The 24,227-nt window shown below is 39.8% G+C and overlaps 1 protein-coding gene across 1 annotated transcript in view; it reads left to right on the top strand.

Annotated features, from left to right (window-relative positions):
* Window positions 1-24,227, top strand: part of LOC139750632 (Golgi-associated PDZ and coiled-coil motif-containing protein-like) — a 544,937-nt gene that overhangs the window by 312,902 nt on the left and 207,808 nt on the right. The window contains exon 9 of the mRNA XM_071665307.1: window positions 4,818-4,946. Within this exon, the coding sequence (XP_071521408.1) occupies window positions 4,818-4,946 (129 nt within the window). The remainder of the gene's footprint in view (window positions 1-4,817; window positions 4,947-24,227) is intronic.

The raw sequence follows: 24,227 nt of genomic DNA, 5'->3' as shown, positions 1-24,227 counted from the left end.
TTCACATCTTGGTTACATCCACACACATTTAGGCACCCCACTCTGAGCCTTCGAGGAGGATGAGCACTCCCCGCGTGACTCCTTCTTCTGTTTCCCATTTTAGAAAGTTAATACAAGGAGGAGAGGATTTCTGGCCCCCTGCTCCCGTCCCCTCTAGTCGCTTTCTACGACACGCGAGGAATACGTGGGAAGTATTCTTTCACCCCTATATCCAGGGATAATATACATATATATATACATATACACATACACACACATACACATACATACACACATATACACACACACACACACACATACATATATATACATATGAAAAATGTAAGAAACAATTTAGAAAACTGAAACTTCTAGCTTGAAATGAATGAAAAAATGAATGTCACATAATGGTTCAACCTCTGGCTATGGAAAAAGGAAATGTATAATTTATTTACACAAACGTCAATAGCAGTTCTCATCAATTTAACCACTGTATCAATAAGCTTCAATGTCTAAGCTACATTTTTCTCCAATTTCACTATTTTCTTGTCAAAACACCATGTATGAAAACTCTCACTCCAGTAACACAACTATAAACATTTACTTCCCCTTTAAAAAGAAGTTCTGGGGAAGTCTGTCTCGATACACTGCGGGAAACTCTACCACCTGGCGGGGTTTGTGTTGCAATGGTTCCTGATTCACAAACGTAGTAGCATCACTGGTGGGCCAAGGTAGTTCCGTTTGCGAAGAGCATCATCTTACTAGCTGAAGCCTTTCCCTGAAGGCTAAAAACATTAGTCAAAAGCTTGGTAAACAACTGCATGGTGTGAACCTTAAACTCTGGCTGAAACTAACGATTAGACAACGGCCTTCATGAGAAATTTGGTCACCATACCAAAAGGGGTACAACAACTCACTGAGAAGGTCCAGAGGAGGAAAACAAAGTGGGTATCACAATCAAGCAATCTGAATTACACTGAAAGGCTGGTGACTTTAAGTATACCCATCTTAGAAAAGAGAAGAGTGAGGGGTGATTGACTACAACCTCTTTAAGATTGAACAGTTTTTAGAGAGACGGAGAGACTGAGTAACCAGTGGACATGAAACCAAGTAAGGAACTCGTAAATAAATATGTAAGGAAATACTTTTACATTATAAGAGAGGTGCATGAATAGAAAAAATAAACAAGGATATGTTTAGGATGTCTACGTTCAGGATGATACTGTGAATGAAGTCCACGTTCAGGATGAAACTTGTCTACATGTCTCTTCGGAGGGTTGTACCTCCTTCACGTGTTCCTGGCCCGGGACCGTGGCTACGTCTGGTTTGTGACACAAGCCACACTCATCCCTGGACCCAAGGATCACATGCCAAAATACGTCGTCTGCCTCAACTACGTCGTCAGCGCCTCTTCGCAAACGGAACTACCTTGGCCCACCAGTGATGCTAAATTGATCTTGCTCACACTATATTTGACGAAGATGACCCAAACACAGAATGGATTTGAAAGCTGGCCCTGAAATGTCCAAGGTGACATCAGGTGTTCAAAAGAAATCCACAGTGAGAAGACAATCAAGGCAAAACACATAATACAAGATTTCTATTTGAAGATAAAGTACACTCTAAAAGAGGACCAGCCATCAACATCTAGTGACATGATAGCTGAAGTCACTCAACCATTGCCACTGCCTTCCACAATTCATCATCTGACCAAGAAGATCCCTACCTGGTAACTCTTCCACTCACCTCCTCTCTGTTCTTCAACATTAGTAAGCAACTCAGGAACAGCTGTAAATGTAAGAGTTGGGAATAAATTTGTTATTTTCTGTTTTTATGAATAGAATTCATATTACATTATGTACATCATAGTATTTCATATTTTCTGGTATGATATCCATTAGTGTCTCATTGATTATGAATCCTCATAATATCCATTACTTACATTACTTGATTTATGCATTTATTTTCAAGAGTTGACAGCTGCTTAGATTGAGAGGTCCCTAGATTACCATGAAACTTGCACTTTTGGTATGCATTGGATATATGCGTCTCGAGACAGATACAGCTTATTATGATGATGGTTGGGGAAATAAGTATTGAAAAAAATCTATACAATAATGGCATATCTATGTGGGTAATTGATATAACAACACTTTTTAAGGTTATACGCCATGCTGCCATATATAAGTCACATAGTTTGTCTAACCACTTTGTAAGTAACCACATAAATGTTATGGAGGGTGGTACATTATTTTAACAATACCCAGTCGGCAGAGAAAATGTATCTTGATGATTTATGGTACATAGATTTATGATGATATCATTGCTTAATGGAGACTGTTGATTGGACAGTGGGGGTAGACTTTGGCTAAGCATTAAGCAGCTATCATCAAATAGGTAGTTAGCAAGGGATGAGACACATTTATCTCATTAGAAGGCAGGGTATTAAGAGGTTTCTTACCTTTGGGTATTCTAGAGATTCTTTTGAAGCTTGCAGGACACTCCTGTAAAGGTAGTTTTTCATGCTTAGAAATTTAGTCATGACAATGCAGCAAAGATGTCAATTTTTTTGTAGCATTGCAAAGACTGTACAGGTACACCACTGATTTTCTGGCAACTAATGGTTCGGCATCTCCTTTAGTCTGGACAAAATTACGTGAGAGAACTTGAAATTACCGCGGCCACCAGACTAGTTTATTGGGTGGCCACAGATGGCATTGTATGTAGGACACGTTTATTTACATTCTTTACACTGCACTCGTTGGTGGCGATACACAATTTTGTGAGATTCTTAGCTTATTTTGCTTAGATTTAACTGTAGCTATGGCTTCTAAGATATATTAGTGACACTCATAGTGTCAAATGTAAAGACTAGTCCATATCAATTCAAGATAAAGTAGAACTGTGGAAAAAAAAATGGACCGTGGTATTTCAGTGCATAAGCTGTCTGACATCCACAGTATTGGTTCATCAGCTGTTTATGATATAATGAAGCAAAGGGAGAAAATATTGAAATTCTATGCAGACAGTAATTCCAAGAAGCAAATGACAATTAGAAAAACTATGAAAGATGGTAAGAGTACTGAGCATGATCGAGTGATGATGGAATGGTTTTGACAGTATCGGAGTGATGGAGTGGACTTGTCAGGTAGCATGATAATGGACCAGGCTAAGTTGTTCCATAAAGAATTTAGATTACAGCATGAGCGTGACTGTAGTGAAGGATGGCTTCGAAGATTCAAGAAGCGTCATGGAATTTCCATGACTAAAGTGTGTGGAGAAAAGTGGTCTACAATCCACAAAGGAGCTGCTGAGTATGTGGACAAATCTGTGAAACTTGTAGCTGACGAGCACATCCGCCCTGAGCAGGTGTATAATGCATATGAAACTGCATTATTCTGGTGATGCACACCTAGGAAAACACCAACAACAGAAGACGAAGAAGACCCCAGAGAATTCAAACTGGTGTATCTAGGGCAAAAAGCACCTATGGCAAGCACTGAAATTGCACCCCTGTCCAAACATATGACACCAATATTTCGTATTTTTATTACCTTGGCCAAAGAGATTATGTATTTACCGGCATTTGTTTCTTTGTCTGTGAGTAACTTTCAACAAGTTATGAACAAATTTTGATGAAATTTTCAGGGAAAGTCAGAAATGACACAGGGACCAGTTGATTAGATTTTGGGAGTGATCCAAATCATTGTCTGGATCCAGGATGCCATTATGGAAATATGAATTTTTGTGAATAACTATTTATCTAATAATGATGTCAATGTGATTCCAAATGCCAAAGATATGTTTTCATGGTCAAGAAACCTAAATCTTTAAGATCCGAATCATTGTCTGGATCCAGGACGCCATTACACCGCTTTCGCCCCCCTTCAAGTGGCCCAGGACACCTGCCCTACCTTCCATACTCTAGATACGCCACTGGATTGAAACAATCTAAGGACAGACTTACCATCTAAGGGTGCTTAAACATTTAATATTTGTTTGATTTAATTTTCCAGCAGTTCATGGTGTACTTAAGACACATGGGAGATGTATAATATGTGGGTTAGAGGTGTATTGATGAAATATTGTTACGTGACCATGGTTGGTCTGGCAAAATGGTTAATCCGACAAGGCTTTGGAACCAAGAGTGACGGAAAATCGGTGGTGTACCTGTACTGTTAACTTGTTCCCTTGTTCCCTTTATATTTGTTTATTGTTGCCTTCAAATCAAAATTGATTTTGTAATCTTATTTTATTTTATTTAGATATTTTGTTTTCTTCAGATACGCTTCTTAACCACTTTGAATTTATTTACTGTCACCTGCATATCAAATTATAATTTCTTATTCATTGTTTTTTTTTGTACTTAATTGCTGTTTCCTGCATTAGCTAAAATGTGCTTGGAACAGTTGAAGTGAAAAAAGGCTGCTTTTGCTCACATCCATTCTCTAATTGTCATGTGTAATGCACTGAAACCACAGCTCCCTATCCACAACCATACCCCACAGACCTTTCAATTATTTTACCAGGTCGCTTCACTTACCCTTGTGCATTTTGTTATGACACCTTGACCCCTGTATACCACATTTTTCTAGTTCACTCTCTTTCGTGCACTGCTTTCAACACCTGCATGTTCCTTTATATCATGCTTAACTGTAGCACTTGTGTTTACATAGGAAATAATTAAGAAATGGCTATGTTGATATATTTGGAACTTTTAGTGGTAGTTAAAGAATTAGCTATAATTTCTTTTTCATTCAGATATTATTGAATGTGTTGTATTTTTGTTTTACAAATAATTATGAGTTATTGATATTAATTTTTGGATATTTTGATAGATACAGAATTTACGACGAGGATGTGATTAGCCTTACCAGCAGTCAGTTGATGCCCACTGGTCGCTTGTCTCGTGCCTCAGTTGAAAGTGTCAGAGGATCTACAGACAATATGCTGTTTGATTCTCCAAGGTGGGTAGCCTGCCTGACTTTGCCTTAGATTTATCAGTTTTAAGGTAGGATGGGTCATGGAAATTTTGTTTTCAAACTTAGAGGTTTGTTTATTTTTTAAGTATTTCTCCAATGCTGCACCTCACTTAGATTTTTCAGTTTTAAGGTATGGTGGGTCATGTAAATTTTGTTTTCAAACCTTGAGGTTTGTTTATTCTTTAAGCATTTCTCCAATGCTGCACCTCACATACACTTGCTTTTATGATAACGTGATGTCTTATCTCTGGTTTACCTTTCAATGATTCCCATTTATTGTCTCTTAGTATTTTGATTTGTTATTCCATTTCTCCAAATTTCCAAACCAAACCATCTCAGTCCTGTATCTTATCCCAATTCTGTATTGGTTATGTTTTTCTTAATGATTCATATCCCGATTTTCGAAATTCATACTGTTTCTGATATATCATAACAAGGAGAGGAGGGGTTACTGTATTAATGCATTGAGAGGAATTGTTTCTGCATTAGAACAAGGAAGGCAATGGATTCCTTGTTATGACAAGAAAGGGAATGGATTCTTCATTATAACAAGGAAAGCTGATTTTAATGTTAGGAGCTTTCTCCACTGTACTTGACTGCTAATATCTTTATGATGTGAACTGTTTTATTTACCTATTATAGCACTTCTCCTGTTTTTATGGTTATCTTCTCTTACCTTCTTTTTCCTTATCATAAGTGATCTTTTTGTTTAACATATAACCTAGTTCATTTATGTGCTGATGGCATTACTTTCTTCCATTTTTTCATGTCCACTCTATGTTCTTGATCTGTCTCATTTCATCATAACCACAAATATAAACACATGACATGGTCAGGATGTCCCAGTTGGCTAAATGTAATTTGGTCAACTTAAATGCTGCTAAAACCAGATTTCCTCTTATTTTCATTTCTCAGATTTTTCATTACTTTTCCATCACCTATGATGATTCTGTGATTTCACCACTGTATTTCAATTATTTATGAATACCCCAGGATGAATTACTATGAAAGAGTCCAGTTGTTACCCAGGACCTCCTTCTAAAAGTTCCTGTAGCCCAAGGCTATGCTACTTTTAGGAGCAGAGAAATGTTGACTCCTTTGGAGTGAGAAGTTCTTTAACAAGACTCTACTCCCAGCAATACAACCTCACCAGAGGTGACTCTTCACTTGTAGTTTATCCTCATGCAGACAGAGACCAACAACACCAATTTCACCTCTCAACACAATAAACTAACTTTGTATGTCTGATGCATTTTGAAAATCTTGCATGAGTCAAAAAGCAAAAGCTGCCATATTAATAAGTGGAAGCCCCATTCAGATGCTCATGATATTTTCCCCATAAGCAGTTACTCCGACTATGCAAAAAAATTTATTTCCTCTTGTATAGAATATTGCTTTCTCAACTAGGGCAGTTTTAGCTCTATGTACTTATTCAAAGGTGAAACTAAACCAATATGACTTATCATTTTCCCCAGTCTGACCTTTATTTTGGCTTAATTTTTACCCCATGCTGCTGTTTTTCTCTCAACCCTGTAGTACATATTATTTAAGAGTCTGCTTATGAGAGCTAGCTGCCTTTTTGCCTCCAGAATATTTGACAAACCACTGTATCGCATGATTATTGGGGCAAAGGAGAAAAATTATTGCCTATAGATCTCCTACATGTTGTAGATGATTAAGAGGGTCAGGAGGAGGGGGCTGGAAATTCTCTCCTGTATTTCCAAAAGGAGGGACAGATGAAATATTGAAGTGAAATTTTTTTTCCTTCAAGGCTCAGTCGTCCATTGAGGGCACTACCCTGCTCATGCAGGAAATGATGAACAAGTATGAAAGAAAGAAAATTAAAAACTGACAGTTCAAGGGTAGGCCACTTTTATGTCTATTTCTTAACACTACTAAGGTATAGAACTCTTTACCTTTCCATTTCTAAAACAAAAGTGACTTCCCCTTTTTTCAAAAGTGAACTCTCTACTTCCCAAAAGCTCATAGATTTTACTTCTCCTTTGGGGTACATCTTCAAGGACTTGATCTTCAATCATCATAAAACATGTGAGGCTGGTAGATATTTGTTCACAAGACTCCAGCAACTTATCCAGGCCAGTGACATCAGGGCTTGGAGTTGAGGTAGCTTTAAGCAACCTTACACTTGCTCATTGACCTGCTGATCATGCCATGTGTTGTCTTCAGTTTAGTATTTAGTATTTAGTCTGATTGATATATGTTTTTTATGTGTGGATTTTCCATGATACAGATTATAAGCACTTTCTACAGTCAGATTGCTTTGTGACCCCTGAAAGAATCTCTGGCATCCCCAGGGGTTAGAAATCTCTAGCCCCTGCTTTCTAGTGAAGTAAATGCCTTTTACCCTGTATTAGCCATCTATTTGGTGCTATTATCCTGCTGACATGGCACAGGGCTGCCCACACAACAATCAGCAACCTCTTCTTTATGATGATGACATTGTCTTGCTGGTCACTGGTACCAACATGCCTGTTCTTTTCAGGATCCTGAACTGGAATAGTTTCACCCTAGAGTGGTGACACATTTAAACTTTTGAGCTGTGCCATATTGAGTAGAATCAGTCAGTCAAGCCTTATGCCATATGGGGTGGACATCAGTCAGTCAAGCCTTTGCTGTTTTGTTCTGTGCAATTGACAACCATATGACAAGGGCATCCTGTCACTTGATCCTAGGGAAAGAGAGTTTCTCCATTCTGGCCCTGAGAAACAATCAGGTACCAGGACTTCTTCAAGGGGAAAAAGATGTAGTTAACCCCTTGCAGGGTCAGAGTTTTCATATGAAAATGAGTACTTATATAGAAAAAGCTTTACTTTATCAGGCACCTTTTTTTGTGGTTTTTGTACCTTTCAAGTTGTTCTCATGTCATTCGAGGTCATCTTACATAACCCTACATACTGATTATGGTGGTTTCAAGAGGAGAAGCTAGTTAAAGAAGACTTTTAAGGCCAACTAGTTTAACAGAGGAGTAGCTGACTTAAATCTGTTTTGATATAAGTCCATCTATCTTTCCTAGGCCGTCATTCTGTTCTTGGGCCTCTACACCAATGCCTTATCAGTAAGGTCATAGTACATGTAACCTGGAGCTTGTAACATACGTAGACTCTTTTGTTTACCTATCACTCCTAAGCTTGTCACTCTATTCTTGAGCCACCATCTTGTCAGTCAGCCATGATACATGTAACTTGGAGCTTGTAATATATTCTGAGGGTCTTGTTTAACCCTTCAACAGTGGTATTTGCTTCTATGTTTTTTTCTATATGTAGAAAATAAAAGATTCTTTATGGAATGAGATTATCATTCAAAAGTGAAAAAGAATACTCCAAAAGTTGTAACAATACTTTTATATTTGCCTGATCTAAAACACTTTACTTCATTCAGTTTTTCTCCATTCAAAATTACCTCCCAATTGACTTGTTCCTCAACCCTACTGAACTTAATAACCTTGCCTTTATTCACATTTACTCTCAGCTTTCTTCTTTCACACACTTTGGGAAACTCGGTCACCAACTTCTGCAATTTCTCACCCGAATCGGCCACCAGTGCTGTGTCATCAGCAAACAACAACTGACTCACTTCCCAATCCCTCTTATCCACAACGGACTGCATACTTGCCCCTCTCTCCAAAATTCTTGCATTCACCTCCCCAACAACATCATCCATAAACAAATTAAACAACCATGGAGACATCATGCACCCCTGCTGCAAACTGACATTTACTGGGAACCAATTACTTTCCTTTCTTCCTACTCGTACACATTTCTTACATCCTCGATAAAAACTTTTCACTGCTTCTGGCAACTTACCTTCCACACAATATACTCTTAATACCTTCCACAGAGCATCTCTGTCAGCTCTATCATATGCCTTCTCCAGATTCATAAGTTTGGCGGCAGATGGAACCATGGAAGCGGAAGTGAGTCACAGGGTGGGGGAGGGGACGAAGGTTCTGGGAGCGTTGAAGAATGTGTGGAAGGCGAGAACGTTATCTCAGAGAGCAAAAATGGGTATGTTTGAAGGAATAGTGATTCCAACAGTGTTATATGGTTGCGAGGCATGGGCTGTAGATAGGATTGTGCAGAAGAGGGTGGAGGTGTTGGAAGTGAGATGTTTGAGGACATTTTGCGGTGTGAGGTGGTTTGATCGAGTAAGTAATGAAAGGGTAAGAGAGATGTGTAATAATAAAAAGAGTGTGGTTGAAAGAGCAGAAGAAGGTGTTTTGAAATGGTTTGGTCACATGGAGAGAATGAGTGAGGAAAGATTGACAGAGAGGACATATGTGTCAGAGGTGGAGGGAACGAGAAGTGGGAGACCAAATTGGAGGTGGAAGGATGGAGTGAAAAAGATTTTGAGTGATCGGGGCCTGAAGATACAGGAGGGTGAAAGGCGTGCAAGGAATAGAGCGAATTGGATCAATGTGGTTACCGGGATCGACATGCTGTCGATGGATATAACCAGGGCATGTGAAGTGTCTGGGGTAAACCATGGAAAATTCTGTGGGGCCTGGATGTGGAAAGGGAGCTGTGGTTTCGGTTCATTATACATGACAGATAGAGACTGTGTACGAATGTGGCCTTTGTTTTCTTTTCCTAACTTTATCTCGCGTGCGCGTAGGGGGAAGGGATTGCCGTTTCAGGTGTGGCGGGGTGATGGCAGGAATGAATGAAGGCAGCATGTATGAATGTATACATGTGTATATATGTATATATCTGTGTATGTATGTATACGTTGAAATGTTTGGGTATGTATATGTGTATGGGTGGGCATTTATGTATATACATATGTGTGTGGGCGGGTTGGCTCATTCTTTCGTCTGTTTCCTTGCGCTACCTTGCTAATGCGGGAGACAGCAACAGAGTATTATAATATAGATAAAATATAGATATGTGCCCAATCCATTGTTGTTTAGAGGTGAAAGGGAATATGTTTAACACATATAACAGATCATGATAAGAAGTAAGGATGGAAGACTTTTCTTTCTTTCTCTTGAACTTGCTCTCACACTGTACTTTTATTTCATAACAGGCACAACATTAGTGGTGAATAGAATGAATATTTTCTCTCATACTTGTTTGTCATGTCTCATGTTAGCATGGTAGCAACAGGAAGATACAAAGAAAAGGCCTCATTTGCTCATGTCCATTCATTCAGTCATGTCCATTCTTTAGCTGTTTTGTATTGTGAACCAAAATCAGAGCCCCCTGTCCACAATCAGGTTATACACACGTTTCCTTGGTTTTTCTTCTGCTACTTCACATGCCCTGATTCAATCCTTTAACAGCACTTTGCAACCTGTATACATCAGTGCTCCAATTCTCTCTATCCCATACTTTCCTTTCCTCCTCCTTCATGTTCATATCCCATGCATTCACAATCTTTTTCACTCTATCCTTTTATCTCCAGTGTGACCTGCCCCTTCTTCTTGTCCCATCCTATTCTCCCACATATATCCTTTTTGTCAACTTCATCACTAATTCTTTTCATATGTTCACATTATTTCGGCACACCTCAGCTCCTTCAACCATATCCTTATTACAGTACCTTTCTTTTACCCTATCATTACTTATCGATTAACCCTCTTTACACCCCATATTGCCCTCAAACATTCAATTTCCAACACTTTCACTTTCTTCTATACAGCATCATTTATTGTCCATGCCTCTGATCCACACATCATTGGTACTACTGTATCTTCAAACATACCCAAATTTTGCCCTTCAGGAGAGCAGCCTCTCTTCCCTTTTAGTCATCACTCCTTCCTTAGCTCCTTCACCCATACTATGACTCACCTCCATGGTTCCATATGCTGCCATGTTCACTCACAGGTATCTTAAACACCCCACTTCATCCAAGTTTTCTCCAAATGTAGGTTGATGAGTTAGATTGTGAAATGCATTGTTGGAAGGATATTAAAAATTTTCTTACCTCTGCAGTCTCTAGCCTCATAATATTGATGAGGAAGACACTCATTTGTTCTCTCATTTTGTTTGATCTTCAGATCACCAAAGCCACTTGCTTTGCTAACTAGTTCACTCTCAGCCATTCAATGACTACCACTTGGTCAACATCAACATCCTACCAACACTTTGTAGTTCAGAGCTCTCATCTTCATGGGATCATGTCATGGACACATTTATCATCTTTGCTGTTGTTATCTGGTTTGTTATGAATCATTACCTTTGTTTCATTCCATTAATTGTTCTATCCTGTTTAGATAATTCCTTGTGAGATAAGATTAATATTGTAAACACTTTCACCTATATATATTATAGATATGTTAATGTACTAAGAGGTGCAACTGGAGGGATGTCTGATCATTATCTTATGGAGGCGAAGGTGAAGATTTGTTGAGGTTTTCAGAAAAGAAGAGAGAATGTTGGGGTGAAGAGAGTGGTGAGACTAAGTGAGCTTGGGAAGGAGACTTGTGAGAGGAAGTACCGGGAGAGACTGAGTACAGAATGGAAAAAAGGTGAGAACAAAGGACGTAAGGGGAGTGGTGGAGGAATGGGATGTATTAAGGGAAGCATTGATGGCTTGTGCAAAAGATGCTTGTGTCATGAGAAAGGTGGGAGGTGAGCAGATTAGAAAGGGTAGTGAGTGGTGGGATGAAGAAGTAAGATTATTAGTGAAAGAGAAGAGAGAGGGATTTGGACAATTTTTGCAGGGAAATGATGCAAATGAGTGGGAGATGTATAAGAGAAAGAGGCAGGAGGTCAAGAGAAAGGTGCAAGAGGCAAAAAAGAGGGCAAATGAGAGTTGTGGTGAGAGAGTATCATTAAGTTTTAGGTAGAATAAAAAGATGTTTTGGAAGGAGGTAAATGAAGTGCATAAGACAAGGGAACATATGGGAACATCAGTGAAGGGGCAAATGGGGAGGTGATAACAAGTAGTGGCAATGTGAGAAGGAGATGGAGTATTTTGAAGGTTTGTTAAATGTTTCTGATGATAGAGTGGCAGATATAGGGTGTTTTGGTCGAGGTGGTGTGCAAAGTGAGAGGGTTAGGGAAAATGATTTGGATGGTATTGCAGTGGAATGTATTAAAATGGGGGTGACTGTATTGTTGACTGGTTGGCAAGGGTATTTAATGTATGTATGACTCATGGTGAGGTACCTGAGGATTGGTGGAATGTTTGCATAGTGCCATTGTACAAAAGCAAAGGGGATAAGAGTGAGTGCTCAAATTACAGAGGTATAAGTTTGTTGAGTATTCCTGGGAAATTATATGGGAGGGTATTGATTGAGAGGGTGAAGGCATGTACAGAGCATCAGATTGGGGAAGAGCAGTGTGGTTTCAGAAGTGGTAGAGGATGTGTGGATCAGGTGTTTGCTTTGAAAAATGTATGTGAGAAATACTTAGAAAAGCAAATGGATTTGTATGTACCATTTATGGATCTGGAGAAGACATATGATAGAGTTGATAGAGATGCTCTGTGGAAGGTATTAAGAATATATGGTGTGGGAGGTAAGTTGTTAGAAACAGTGAAAAGTTTTTATCGAGGATGTAAGGCATGTGTACGTGTAGGAAGAGAAGAAAGTGACTGGTTCTCAGTGAATGTTGGTTTGTGGCAGGGGTGCGTGATGTCTCCATTGTTGTTTAATTTGTTTATAGATGGGGTTGTTAGGGAGGGGTAAGTATGCAGTCTGTTGTGGAAGAGAGAGCTTGGGAAGTGAGTCAGTTGTTGTTCGCTGATGATACAGCGCTGGTGGTTGATTTGGGTGAGAGACTGCAGAAGCTGGTGACTGAGTTTAGTAAAGTGTGTGAAAGAAGAAAGCGGAGAGTAAATGTGGATAAGAGCAAGGTTATTAGGTGCAGTAGGGTTGAGGGACAAGTTAATTGGGAGGCAAGTTTGAATGGAGAAAAACTGGAGGAAGTGAAGTGTTTTAGATATCTGGGAGTGGATTTGGCAGCGGATGGAATCATGGAAGTGGAAGTGAAGCATAGGGTGGGGGAGGGGGCAAAAGTTTTGGGACTGTTGAAAAATGTGTGGAAGTCGAGAACGTTATCTTGGAAAGCAAAAATGGGTATGTTTGAAGGAATAGTGGTTCCAACAATGTTATATGGTTGCTAGGCGTGGGCTATAGATAGAGTTGTGTGGAGGATAGTGGATGTGCTGGAAATGAGATGCTTGAGGGCAATATGTGGTGTGAGGTGGTTTGATCAAGTAAGTAATGAAAGGGTATGTGAGATGTGTGGTAATAAAAAGAGTGTGGTTGAGAGAGCAGAAGAGGGTGTTTTGAAATGGTTTGGTCACATGGAGAGAATGAGTGAGGAAAGGTTGACAAAGAGGATATATGTGTCAGAGGTGGAGGGAACAAGGAGAAGTGGGAGACCAAATTGGAGGTGGAAAGATGGAGTGAAAAAGATTTTGAGTGTTCGGGGCCTGAACATGCAGAAGGGTGAAAGGCGTGCAAGGAATAGAGTGAATTGGAACGATGTGGTATACCGGGGTCAACTTGCTGTCAATGGCTTGAACCAGGGCATGTGAAGCGTCTTGAGTAAACCATGGAAAGTTGTGTGGGGCCTGGATGTGGAAAGGGAGCTGTGGTTTCGGGGCATTATACATGATAGCTAGAGACTGAGTGTGAATGAATGTAGCCTTTGTTGTCTTTTCCTAGCACTATCTCGCACACATGCGGGGGAGGGGGTTGTTATTTCATGTGTGGCGGGGTGGCGATGGTAATGAATAAGGGCAGACAGTATGAATTATGTACATGCGTATATATATGTATATGTCTGTGTGTGTATATATATATATGCATATGCTGAGATGTATAGGTATGTATATGTGTGTGTGTGGACGTGTATGTATATACATATGTATATGGGTGGGTTGGGCCATTCTTTCGTATGTTTCTTTGCGCTACCTTGCTAACGCAGGAGACAGCAATAAAGTATTATAAGAAAATAAAGATATTATATAGATATCATATTATGGATATTACCAAACTATGCTGGCGTGTGATTATGCTGTGAGTAAAAAGTCACCTTCTGCAAGGCTGTATTATCTCCTGTTGAAGAAAGGGAGTGCTGCATTGTACAGTCTTGTTGAAGAACTTCTCATTCCAAAGGAGTCTATCATTCCCTTGATGGTGTAAGTGATACAACTGTAGAGTGAAGGATCGCTTGGTAAAGGGGGACCTGGAGTAAAAACAGAACCCTTTCAAGAAAGGGGTCTTGGAACAATTATGAATAAGTAAATGAAATATTTGTAAGTGAATGAATAAGTATTTAGATGAATAATGGTTTATTGGATATTGGAATCTACTTGGTTAAAAATACACTGATGAGTTATTACAGGTATTACAGAACTGTAAGGCAATAAAATTTACTAGTTAACCAATCATGCAAGGGCTTAAGATTGGGATGAGCTGGATATTTCCACACTTTGGATAAGCATATGGGTGATGTACACTTTTGAATAACCATGGTTACAGGGATGTATCAGTACTTTTTGCCAAACTGCTGTTTAAGTTACGTTGGTTGGAGATGGTGGACAGTTTCAGCGAGATGAGGGCCTCTTGGTAGGTGGTGTGAGAAAGACCCACAATGATTCTGCATATCTTTTCTGCTTTCTCTGTAGTTGGTCTCTCTGTGTAGCTGTTAGTGAGGAGGACCAGCCAGGGAGGTGTAGGTGAACTTAGGTAGAATGCAGATGATACACAGCCCAGAGCTCACTTGGTGGAATGCTTAGTGATTTAATTTGGCAGATAAGGTACAGATGGTTTGAGGAAGATTTGATGATAGTAATAACATGACTGTTCCAAGTTAAACCGATGTCTGTTTTGACACCACGAAGTTTTAAGTCTCCGACTTTCTGCAGGATGTAAGGGCTTACTGTAATGTCAGGGGACAGGATGTTGTCTGCACCCAGGTTAAAGTTGTTGATATGCTGAAGGGCATTGAGGTTAGGAGAGTGGTTGATAGTGATGCCCAAGGTGGAGTCATCTGTGTACTTCTAGCAGTGGTTTGTGTCCATCAGGGTATCATTAATAAGGATGAAGATGCATAGTGGCCCCATCTTGGTGTCCTGTGGTACACTGCATGTTAGGATTGGTGATACCAAAGTAGCTCTTCTAAAGCAGACATTTTGAAGTTGCCCAGCCAGGACATATACCAGGCATGAGATGAGACACCCATGGAGTCCCAGGTTGATGTCTTTCTTTATGATGATGTTATGGATTATCAAGTCTAGATCCTTAGTGAAGTCTATGAAGGTGAATGCCACAGTGGTCTTGTGTAACTTCAACTTGTGGTAAACAAAGTCTAGGAGACTGACAGGACAGTGAGTGGTGAAGGAAGACTTCATGTTTCCATACTGCTAAGGGTCTACTGCTTCAGCTGTGACAGCATTGTTCTAGTCGAACACGAAATTTTCATGAATTAGACAAGTGATTGGAGTAATTGCAACAGGTCATAAGCAGTTAAGAGACTCTTGAGTGGTGGATTTAGATAGTGAAGTGACATATGCTGTATTTCAAGCAGTGAGGTACTTAGATTGTTTGAGTGAAGCATTAATTATGGCACTTAGAGGTGTAGCTAAATCATTGGAGAATTCCTTGTATAGTTTCCTTGGAGGATCTATAAGTGTGGTTGAGCATATAGTTTTAAGGTGCTGAAGGCACATAGGTACTTGATAATCTTCTACTTTGTTTGGAGGAGATGGGGTTGGTAGGTATCCTGGGAGGGAGCTGATGTCGAGTAATGGTTATCATTGGGACATGTTGGAAAAGTGGTTGTTAATCTGATGTGTAGCCTCTTCATTGCTAAGCTGATTTACTCACGGTAAGGGGAAAGCCTTTGTTTGCCACAATCAGTTCTTTTAGTGTACCTTACTACTGTTTGATGTTTGTTTGCTTTAAAGGCTACTTCTTGCACTTCATGTTGTACTTTGTTGTGAAGGTGCATGTAGAGGTCATTGTTCTGACCGTTGAGCACTCAATTTTGCTGTTGCATGAGCCGCTTAATGTGGTCGGTGATCCAAGGAGTTTTGACTGGGTTTAGAAAAAAAAGTTAACCATCTTCTTGGGAAAGAGGTGTTGGTAGGTCTGTCTTCTTTCACATGATTTGAACATCATTGCTGATCATCTCAGTCCAAAATTTTGCTTTGAGTCGGTGACAGGCTGATAAGTTTTGGTGTCTCCCCACTTGTGTTGGGAGATGCTGGGTGCGGGGAACCACAACACTAATAAATGATTACTGCATCTGGAAGGGGACGAGGGACTTGGATAGCAGGTAGTGGCCAGCCATGTCAGTAAGAATCAGGTCAAGAGTGTTTTGAACATGCCTGGCAAAGTGAACAATCTGAGAGAGATGTAGTTGTTCTTGGAGTGTGGTGGTATGTATCTCAATGAAATCCTTACATATCACAAGCTTTGAACAAGGATACCTCATCCTGAGCATGTCACAAGTGTAGGTAAAGTTCTACAAGTGCCTCTTCAATCGGCAAATGTGGTGGATGGTGGATGGTAGACAACACAGTAAATGATGGTGCCAGGCTGGTGTGGGTGTAATGTAAGCGAAACCCTAACCACTAATACTTCCAGACCCTCAGGCATGTTAACTGTCAGCTGGACTGGATGTAACTCTTTGAGCCAAAAAAGTGCCACACCTCCCCCATGCTTTGATATGTGACAGTGGTGAAAGAGACTGTAGTCGCTTAAGTTACAAATTTCGGGAGTAATTTGCCAGGCTTCTGTTATTACTATGATCTGACTGTGAACTATCCTGGTAGTGGTATCTAGCTCCTCCATTTTGTTGGACAGGGAGGTGACATTTGATAGCAGCAGAGTCAGCAGGTTGTACCACTTCCTCTGAACTTCAAAATAATTCAAGGGTTTAATTTCACTCGGTTTGTGTCACCTTCTCTTGACAATTTCTGTTTCAGTTGCTTTCCAATATCTGTTCCTGCACTTGCCTCTGGCATGAAATACATTTAACAGTTTTAAACTTCTAACAAACACTGGTGTGGGTTTACTCTTACCCTTCTTCAGATGATAAAGCTGAGTGCTGGTGTAGGTCAGTGTTGTGGTGGTGTTTACTTTATGCGAACACAGCCCTGACCTTGTGACTATTATTGGCACAGTGGGAAACATTATGACTCAGTCACTATTCACTGTTCACTATAGATTTATCTATATTTCTCTATGAAATTCATTGGAATTTGACCATCTTCTGTGAAGATGAAGGTCAAATGGAATGTAATGCAAATATCTGGGTAGGGGGGTGGAAAATATCACATTAACCTGTGGCAGCTTGGGAGCACCACAAACAGGTGTTTTTTTTCTTGGAGGCTCCAGTCACAGACAAAAGTCCACATCAAGGCTGGGCCTTAATTGAAATATAGAGAGGTTAAAGAAAGGGAAAAAGTTCATAATTAGTGGGAAAGACATAAGAGGGTAGAGACTTATAAGATGTTGGGAAAAACAGATATCAAAATGGTCTACTCTTCAGTTGCCAATGACCACACAGTAATCACATGAAACAGCAGCTTATCAAGTGTTGTGTGGTCTAGCTAGTGGTAGCAACACACAAGCAGCCAGCTCAGAGGAGCAAAAACCACTGTAATACCCATAGAAGAAGGAAATTATACCTACATTGTGGTGTAGGGTAAGCAGTTCAAATTTTAAAGTTAAGCTGGGAGAATTTATGAGTTGGACTGCTTTTGACTCAAATCTGTTAAGTAAGTATGCAGAGCTAGAACTACCAAAAAATGTGAGAGCATTACTCCATACAAGGATGGATTAATCCTTTGTATAAATGGAGCAACTGTTCAGAAGAAAAGAAACTTCAGCATTTAAAAGGACTCCCAGTTCCTTAGAGGCATGCTTAACTATTTCTGCAATATGGAGTTTCCTAGAAAGAGTGGATGTTCCAGTAATACCAGGTATGTTCATTGAGTCAAAAGGTGGACTTACAGTAGTGTCAGAGTAGGGGAAAATTGTGAGGAGTTTTCGATAGAGAGATGGGTAGAAACTTGGTCTTGGTGGCATTATACTTAACCTGATTTAGTGTACACATAGAGATATCCTGTTCAAGTCTAAGTGTAATGAGGAAGTTTTGTCAAGATGAGATGTAGATCGAATGATGGAAGAAGGAGCAGAATTGAAGGATGTGGAGGAATGTAACGTTGTATCACCAATGTATAGTGCATGTGGTTATTTGCAAAAGAGAGGAAATCATTGATAAAGAATAGAAAAAGTGTATGGAACAGGACAGAACCTTGAGGGACACTGTTGTGGATAGGAAATGTGGGGCTGATCCATCAACAACCACATAGAAAGATCAGCCTGAGAGGAAGCTCGATTTATTTATTTACTTATTTTGCTTTGTCGCTGTCTCCTGCGTTAGCGAGATAGTGCAAGGAAACAGACGAAAGAATGGCCCAACCCACCCACATACGCATGTATATACATAGACGTCCACACACGCAAATATACATACCTATACATCTCAATGTATACATATATATACACACACAGACATATACATATATACACATGTACATAATTCATACTGTCTGCCTTTATTCATTCCCATCACCACCCTGCCACACATGAAATAACAACCCCCTCCCCCTTATGTGCACGAGTTAGCGCTAGGAAAAGACAACAAAGGCCACTTTCATTCACACTCAGTCTCTAGCTGTCATGTAATAATGCACCAAAACCACAGCTCCCTTTCCACATCCAGGCCCCACAGAACTTTCCATGGTTTACCCCAGACGCTTCACATGCCCTGGCTCAATCCATTGACAGCACATTGACCCCAGTGTACCACATCGTTTCAATTCACTCTATTCCTTGCATGCCTTTCACCCTCCTGCATATTCAGGCCCTGATCACTCAAAATCTTTTTCACTCCATCTTTTCACCTCCAATTTGGTCTCCCACTTCTCTTTGTTCCCTCCACCTCTGACACATATATCTCTTGGTCAATCTTTCCTCACTCATTCTCTCCATATGACCAAACCATTTCAAAATGCCCTCTTCTGCTCTCTCAACCACACTCTTTTTATTACCGCACATCTCTCTTACCCTATTATTACTTACTCAATCAAACCACCTCACACCACATATTGTCCTCAAACATCTCATTTCCAGCACATCCACCCTCCTGCGCACAACTCTATCCATAGCCCACGCCTCGCAACCACATAACATTGTTCAAACCACTATTCCTTCAAACATACCCATTTTTGCTTTCCGAGATCATGTTCTCAACTTCCACACATTCTTCAAGGCTCCCAGAACTTTTGCCCCCTCCCCCACCCTATGATTCACTTCTGCTTCCATGGTTCCATCCTCTGCGAAATCCACTCCCAGATATCTAAAACACTTCACTTTTTCTCCATTCAAACTTACCTCCCAATTGACTTGTCCTTCAACCCTACTGTACCTAATAACCTTGCTCTTATTCACATTTACTCTCAGCTTTCTTCTAGAAATGATATGAGGGAGTAAAGTGAGGGAGGGAATCCAAAAGAGTGGAGCTTAGAGATGAGACCCTTAATTGCCACACCCTGTTAAAAGCTCTGGATATTTCAAGGGAAACTACATAGGATTTTCCAAAATTTTGCAGGGATGATGACCAGACATTAGTAAGATAGGAAAGAATGTCACCAGTGGACTTCACCTTACAGAAGCTGTACTGGTGATCAGAGAGAAGACTGAGATTCAAGATGTCTAAGGATATGTGAGTTGAGGAAATGGTAGATGTCAAAGCAACTGCACCATAGTTCAAGGAGTTGGAATGGTGTTTTGCAGAAATGGAACAGATGAGCAAACACAAGTGTAGGTTTGGAGGCACTTTCTTTCAGTACTCGGGGTTGGATGCCATCAGGACCATAACCATTGTTTGTGTTTAGAGAAACTTTTTGGGACAGTTCAAAAAGCAATTACAAGGAGGGGCATAGGGGTAGTAAGAGAAACATCAGGGGATGAAGGAATCTTAGAGTCATCTATGATGGAGTAGAAGGAGAAACGGAAGCCAGAGAGAATTGCTTTGTCTACAGGAAAGACATTTGTAGTACTGTCAGATTAGAAAAAAGAAGGAAAAGTAGAGCCACAGAAGTTGTGAGAAATACCTTTAGCTAAAACCCAGAAAATCCTATTGTTGGATGATGAGGAGAGATTATCACACTTTCTTTGAATAAAGAAACACTTTATCTCCTGAATAACATACTTGCAGTATTTCTGGTAGTAATAAATGCTGAATGGGAGTCAGAGGAAGGAGGTTTTCCAGCCCAATATGCCTGATCCCTTGCCTGAATGGCCTCAGAACAGGAATGGTTGAGCCATAGATTGGCAGAAGGGGTAGTCTTAGAGGAAGAGAGGATAACTGATTTAATTTCCACAGCAATAACCTCTTCTGTGTGTTTGGCAGAACAGAAGCATCACCACATTAGAAACAGTAATGTACCCAAGGAAAGTTTAAGAATTTTCATAAGTTATTCCAGTCTACTTTGTTGATGTGCCAATATGCTTAGAAGGGGCTGCTAGAGAGGGAGGTCCCATTAAAATAGATACACTCATGAGTGTTATATCTATATTTCTGATACCAGTTCTGTCCAGGAACTTCCTGAAGAGGGTGGACATGGCGAAAAGAGTCTCATTAACTCATGAACCTGAGTGTTATTTCTTTGCCTTTAGTGCATCACCCTTACTAGGCCAGTGGCGGAGGGCAACTCTAACGCATTGTTTCCAGATACTCCTTCCTACTGTTTCTGCCAACTGTTTCTGCCTATGTGTCTACCTAATGTTCCTGCTTAAAGTTCCAACCTACTACTACTACTACCTAATGTTCGTACTTACTACTTCTCCCAAATGTTTCTTCCTAATACTCTTGCCTAATGTTCCTACCTACTACTCCTACCTGATATTTTACCTAATACTCTTGCCTAATGTTCAGTCCTACTACTTCTATCTGTTGCTCTTACCATTTTGCAGAAAGGCAGGGCTAGTGAATGGTGCTTATCACAGGAGAATTTAGTTATACAGAATAAGTTGTATGAGTTAAGTGTTGTTAAGTGTTATGTGTGACAAGGAGAGATTGAATATTTATAGAAAGAAGCCAGAATCCTCATAAGAGTGAGGCTGAAAGAAAAGTTACATGGTTCAGAGGAAAGCCACTGAAGTGCTGGCTCATTACGTAGCTGTCACTAATCTTTCCAATACCCAGGCAGGCAGTAACAGTAATATAACTCTCTGGTTGATGGCTGCCCACCACTTTTTTTTTCACATTGAAGTCTCAAGTTACAGACAAAAAGCCATATTATAGAAAGGATTATAATTGGAAAAAAGAAGAGACAGGGAAAAGCTTTTATGAATTTTGGAGAAAGTGAAAAACAGGTCTTTTGAAATGTTCCTGGTCATAGTTATTGGGAAAGACATGAGAGGGTAAAGAGCTCCAAAGCTTCACTGTATAGGGAAAGAAACAGCTGTGAAAATGATCCACCCTTGAGTAGTCAATGGCCACACAGTAATCATGTGACACAGCATCTTTCTGAGTATTGTCTGGTCTACCTAGTGGTTATGGTGCTCAAGCAGCCAGCTTTTGGCAGCAAAAACCAAAGTAATACCTGTAGAAGAGGGAAAGTGAATCAACATTGCAGACTAGGGCAAGAGGGTCAAGTTTTGAAGTTAGCCTGGGAGAGTTTATAAGTACGACCACTTTTGACTCAACCCTATCAAGTAAGGATGCAGAGCAAGAACCACCCTAGATGTTAGAGCAGTACTCCATATAAGGATGGATCATTCCTTTGTATAAATGAAGCATCTGTTTAGATGAAAAGAAATTTTGACATCTGAACAGGACTCCCAGTTTCTTAGAGGCAGACATAGCTATTTCCAATGTGTGTCAAGAGCTGGACTCACAGACTTATAAAGGAGAGAGAAAAGTTGTGAAGAATTTTTGATGTAGAAATATAGGTAGAAAAAACTGGATTTTTTGTATGTGTTAAATTTCACCAGATTTTGTGTACCCCACTGACATATCATGGCCAAGTCTGAGTTTATTGAGGAAGTTGTGTTTAACTGAGATGCAGATCGAGTGAGAGAAGGAGCAGAAATCAGGTGGAATTGCAGAACTGTCAAAGCAGAGAGGAAAGTTTTGAGGAATTTTCAATAGAGAGATGTGTAGAAACTGGGTCTTGGAGGCATTAACATTAGCCAGATTTTTTCTACCCCACTAAGATATCCTGTCCAAGTCTGCATTTATTGAGGAAGCTGTGTGGAGATGAGATGCAGATCAAGCAAGAGAAGAAGGAACAGAAATGTAGTGTTCAGTTGTCAGCATATGAATGCATTTGATTATTTATGGAGGAAAGGAATTCATTGACAAAAAGGGGAAAAAGTTTAGGGGACCTTGGGAAAACTGCTGTTGATGGAGAAAGAGGGGGAGGTTGATCCATTAACAACCACAGAGATGGATCTGGTGGAGAGGAGGCTAGATATGAAGGAGCAAAGTGAGGGAGGGAAGCCAAGAGAAGGGAACTTAGAGATGGGACCCTATGCCAAACCCTGTTAAAAGCTTTGGATAGGTTGAAAGGTAACTGCATAGAATTCCCCAAAGTCTTTCAGGAATGATGACTAGATATCATTAAGATAGGAGAGAATATCACCAGTGGATCTCGCCTTACAGAAGCCATATTGGTGATTACAGACAAGGCCATGAAATTCAAGATATCTAAGGGTATGGGAATTGAGGAGAGCTTCAAAGACATATGTAATCAACTAATCCAATGAGATGTAAAAGAAAATACGTTTGGTTAAGTTAGGGTAGTGTAGTGATGATGAAAGTTAGGTTTGGTTTAGGTAAGAAAAGGTGATGATGAAACAAATTTGTGATGAAATGGGATGTATCCCCACAGGCTTCATATACTGTACAATATTTAAAACAACGCTCACCCATCTGCTACAGTAAATACATCTGTTATTGTGATAGTGGCTGGTTAAACTTTCTTTATTACAGTTATACAGTGTTGTATTATTGTATCACTGCACTTGGTGTATGACAAACATAATGAAAGTTTTTTCCTATGAGCTGTGCTGTACTGAAAGATTCTTTAATTCACACTTTTACAATGGACACATACATTATCACTGGAAATGAAAGAGTCAACAGGTAAAGGCTCAGGCTCAGTAGCAAGTGGGTCATACTTCCACTGAGCATGCCTCAATTTTCTGCTGCTAGGTGATGCAAATAGTCATAATGATGATGTTGAAGTCCTTCATAAGGGCTGCCTTTGACTTGCCCTTGGGCAGCTTCTCACATAACTCCATCTTCTTTTTGAGGCTTCAGATGTTCCTCTTGCACTCCATGCAAGATGTAGATGACTTTAAGGAGTTGTCAGGCAATTGTTGACAACTCTTTGAAAGTGCTATAGTCCACATTAGTAATCCAGGGTGCACAAAAATACCCAAATACACAAGACAAGCACACAATAACATATCAGAAAGCACATGGGAAATGGTAAATAATCGCTAATATCACAAAACACTGAGTGGTAAGTACACTGATTGTAGTGGTGTGGTGCATACATGATTTTGAAATATTTTCACTTATTTTTTTAACTCAATTTTTTTGGAACATTTGATTGTCTCAAATTACATATAACAGAGGTTTTACTGTACCTCTTTGTGTCTGTATGGGGAGACAGTTTTACACTTGTTAGGCCCCATCTTATGAACATTATCATAAAAACTAAAATTTTCTTTTGCTGCCAGCGTTAACCATATCTTCAATCACTTTATTCCATTCATCTATGCCTTTCATACAATAAAAGTGCTTACTTGTATCTTGTTTAACAAGTTTCTTACTTACTTTCATAGCATTCCCTGTGGATGTTCTATCCTTATGTTTCTCAAAGAACTGTTCACTCTCTACTTTGTTGGCTTGTTTTAAAAACGAAAGACTAGGTTCAAATCACTTCTCACTTTTCCCTTTACCAAGATGTACAACTTTAAAGCCTTTAGCCTTTCACTGGATCTCAGACCTCTTAATTCTGGTACCATCTTTGTTGCTCTCCTAAAGGCCTTTTTATGAGCTTTGTATGTTTCTTCAGGTGCTGTGACCAAACTTAAGAAGCATAGTTTTAAGTTTTGGCCATATGTTTGATGTGAATAACTTACTGAGTACTTCCTTATCCATAAACTTATATGCTATTCTAATATTTGCTGACAGGCAGTTGGTTTCCTTAACTATTCCCTTGGGTGGGTCTCTGGCGACAGGGTAGGGACAGTGTTGACTC

The sequence above is a fragment of the Panulirus ornatus genome, chromosome 10 (assembly GCF_036320965.1).
Source record: "Panulirus ornatus isolate Po-2019 chromosome 10, ASM3632096v1, whole genome shotgun sequence".
In the NCBI taxonomy this organism is placed as follows: domain Eukaryota; kingdom Metazoa; phylum Arthropoda; class Malacostraca; order Decapoda; family Palinuridae; genus Panulirus; species Panulirus ornatus.
Note: the sequence above shows the minus strand (reverse complement) of the source record. Positions and strands in the feature narration are given on the sequence as shown.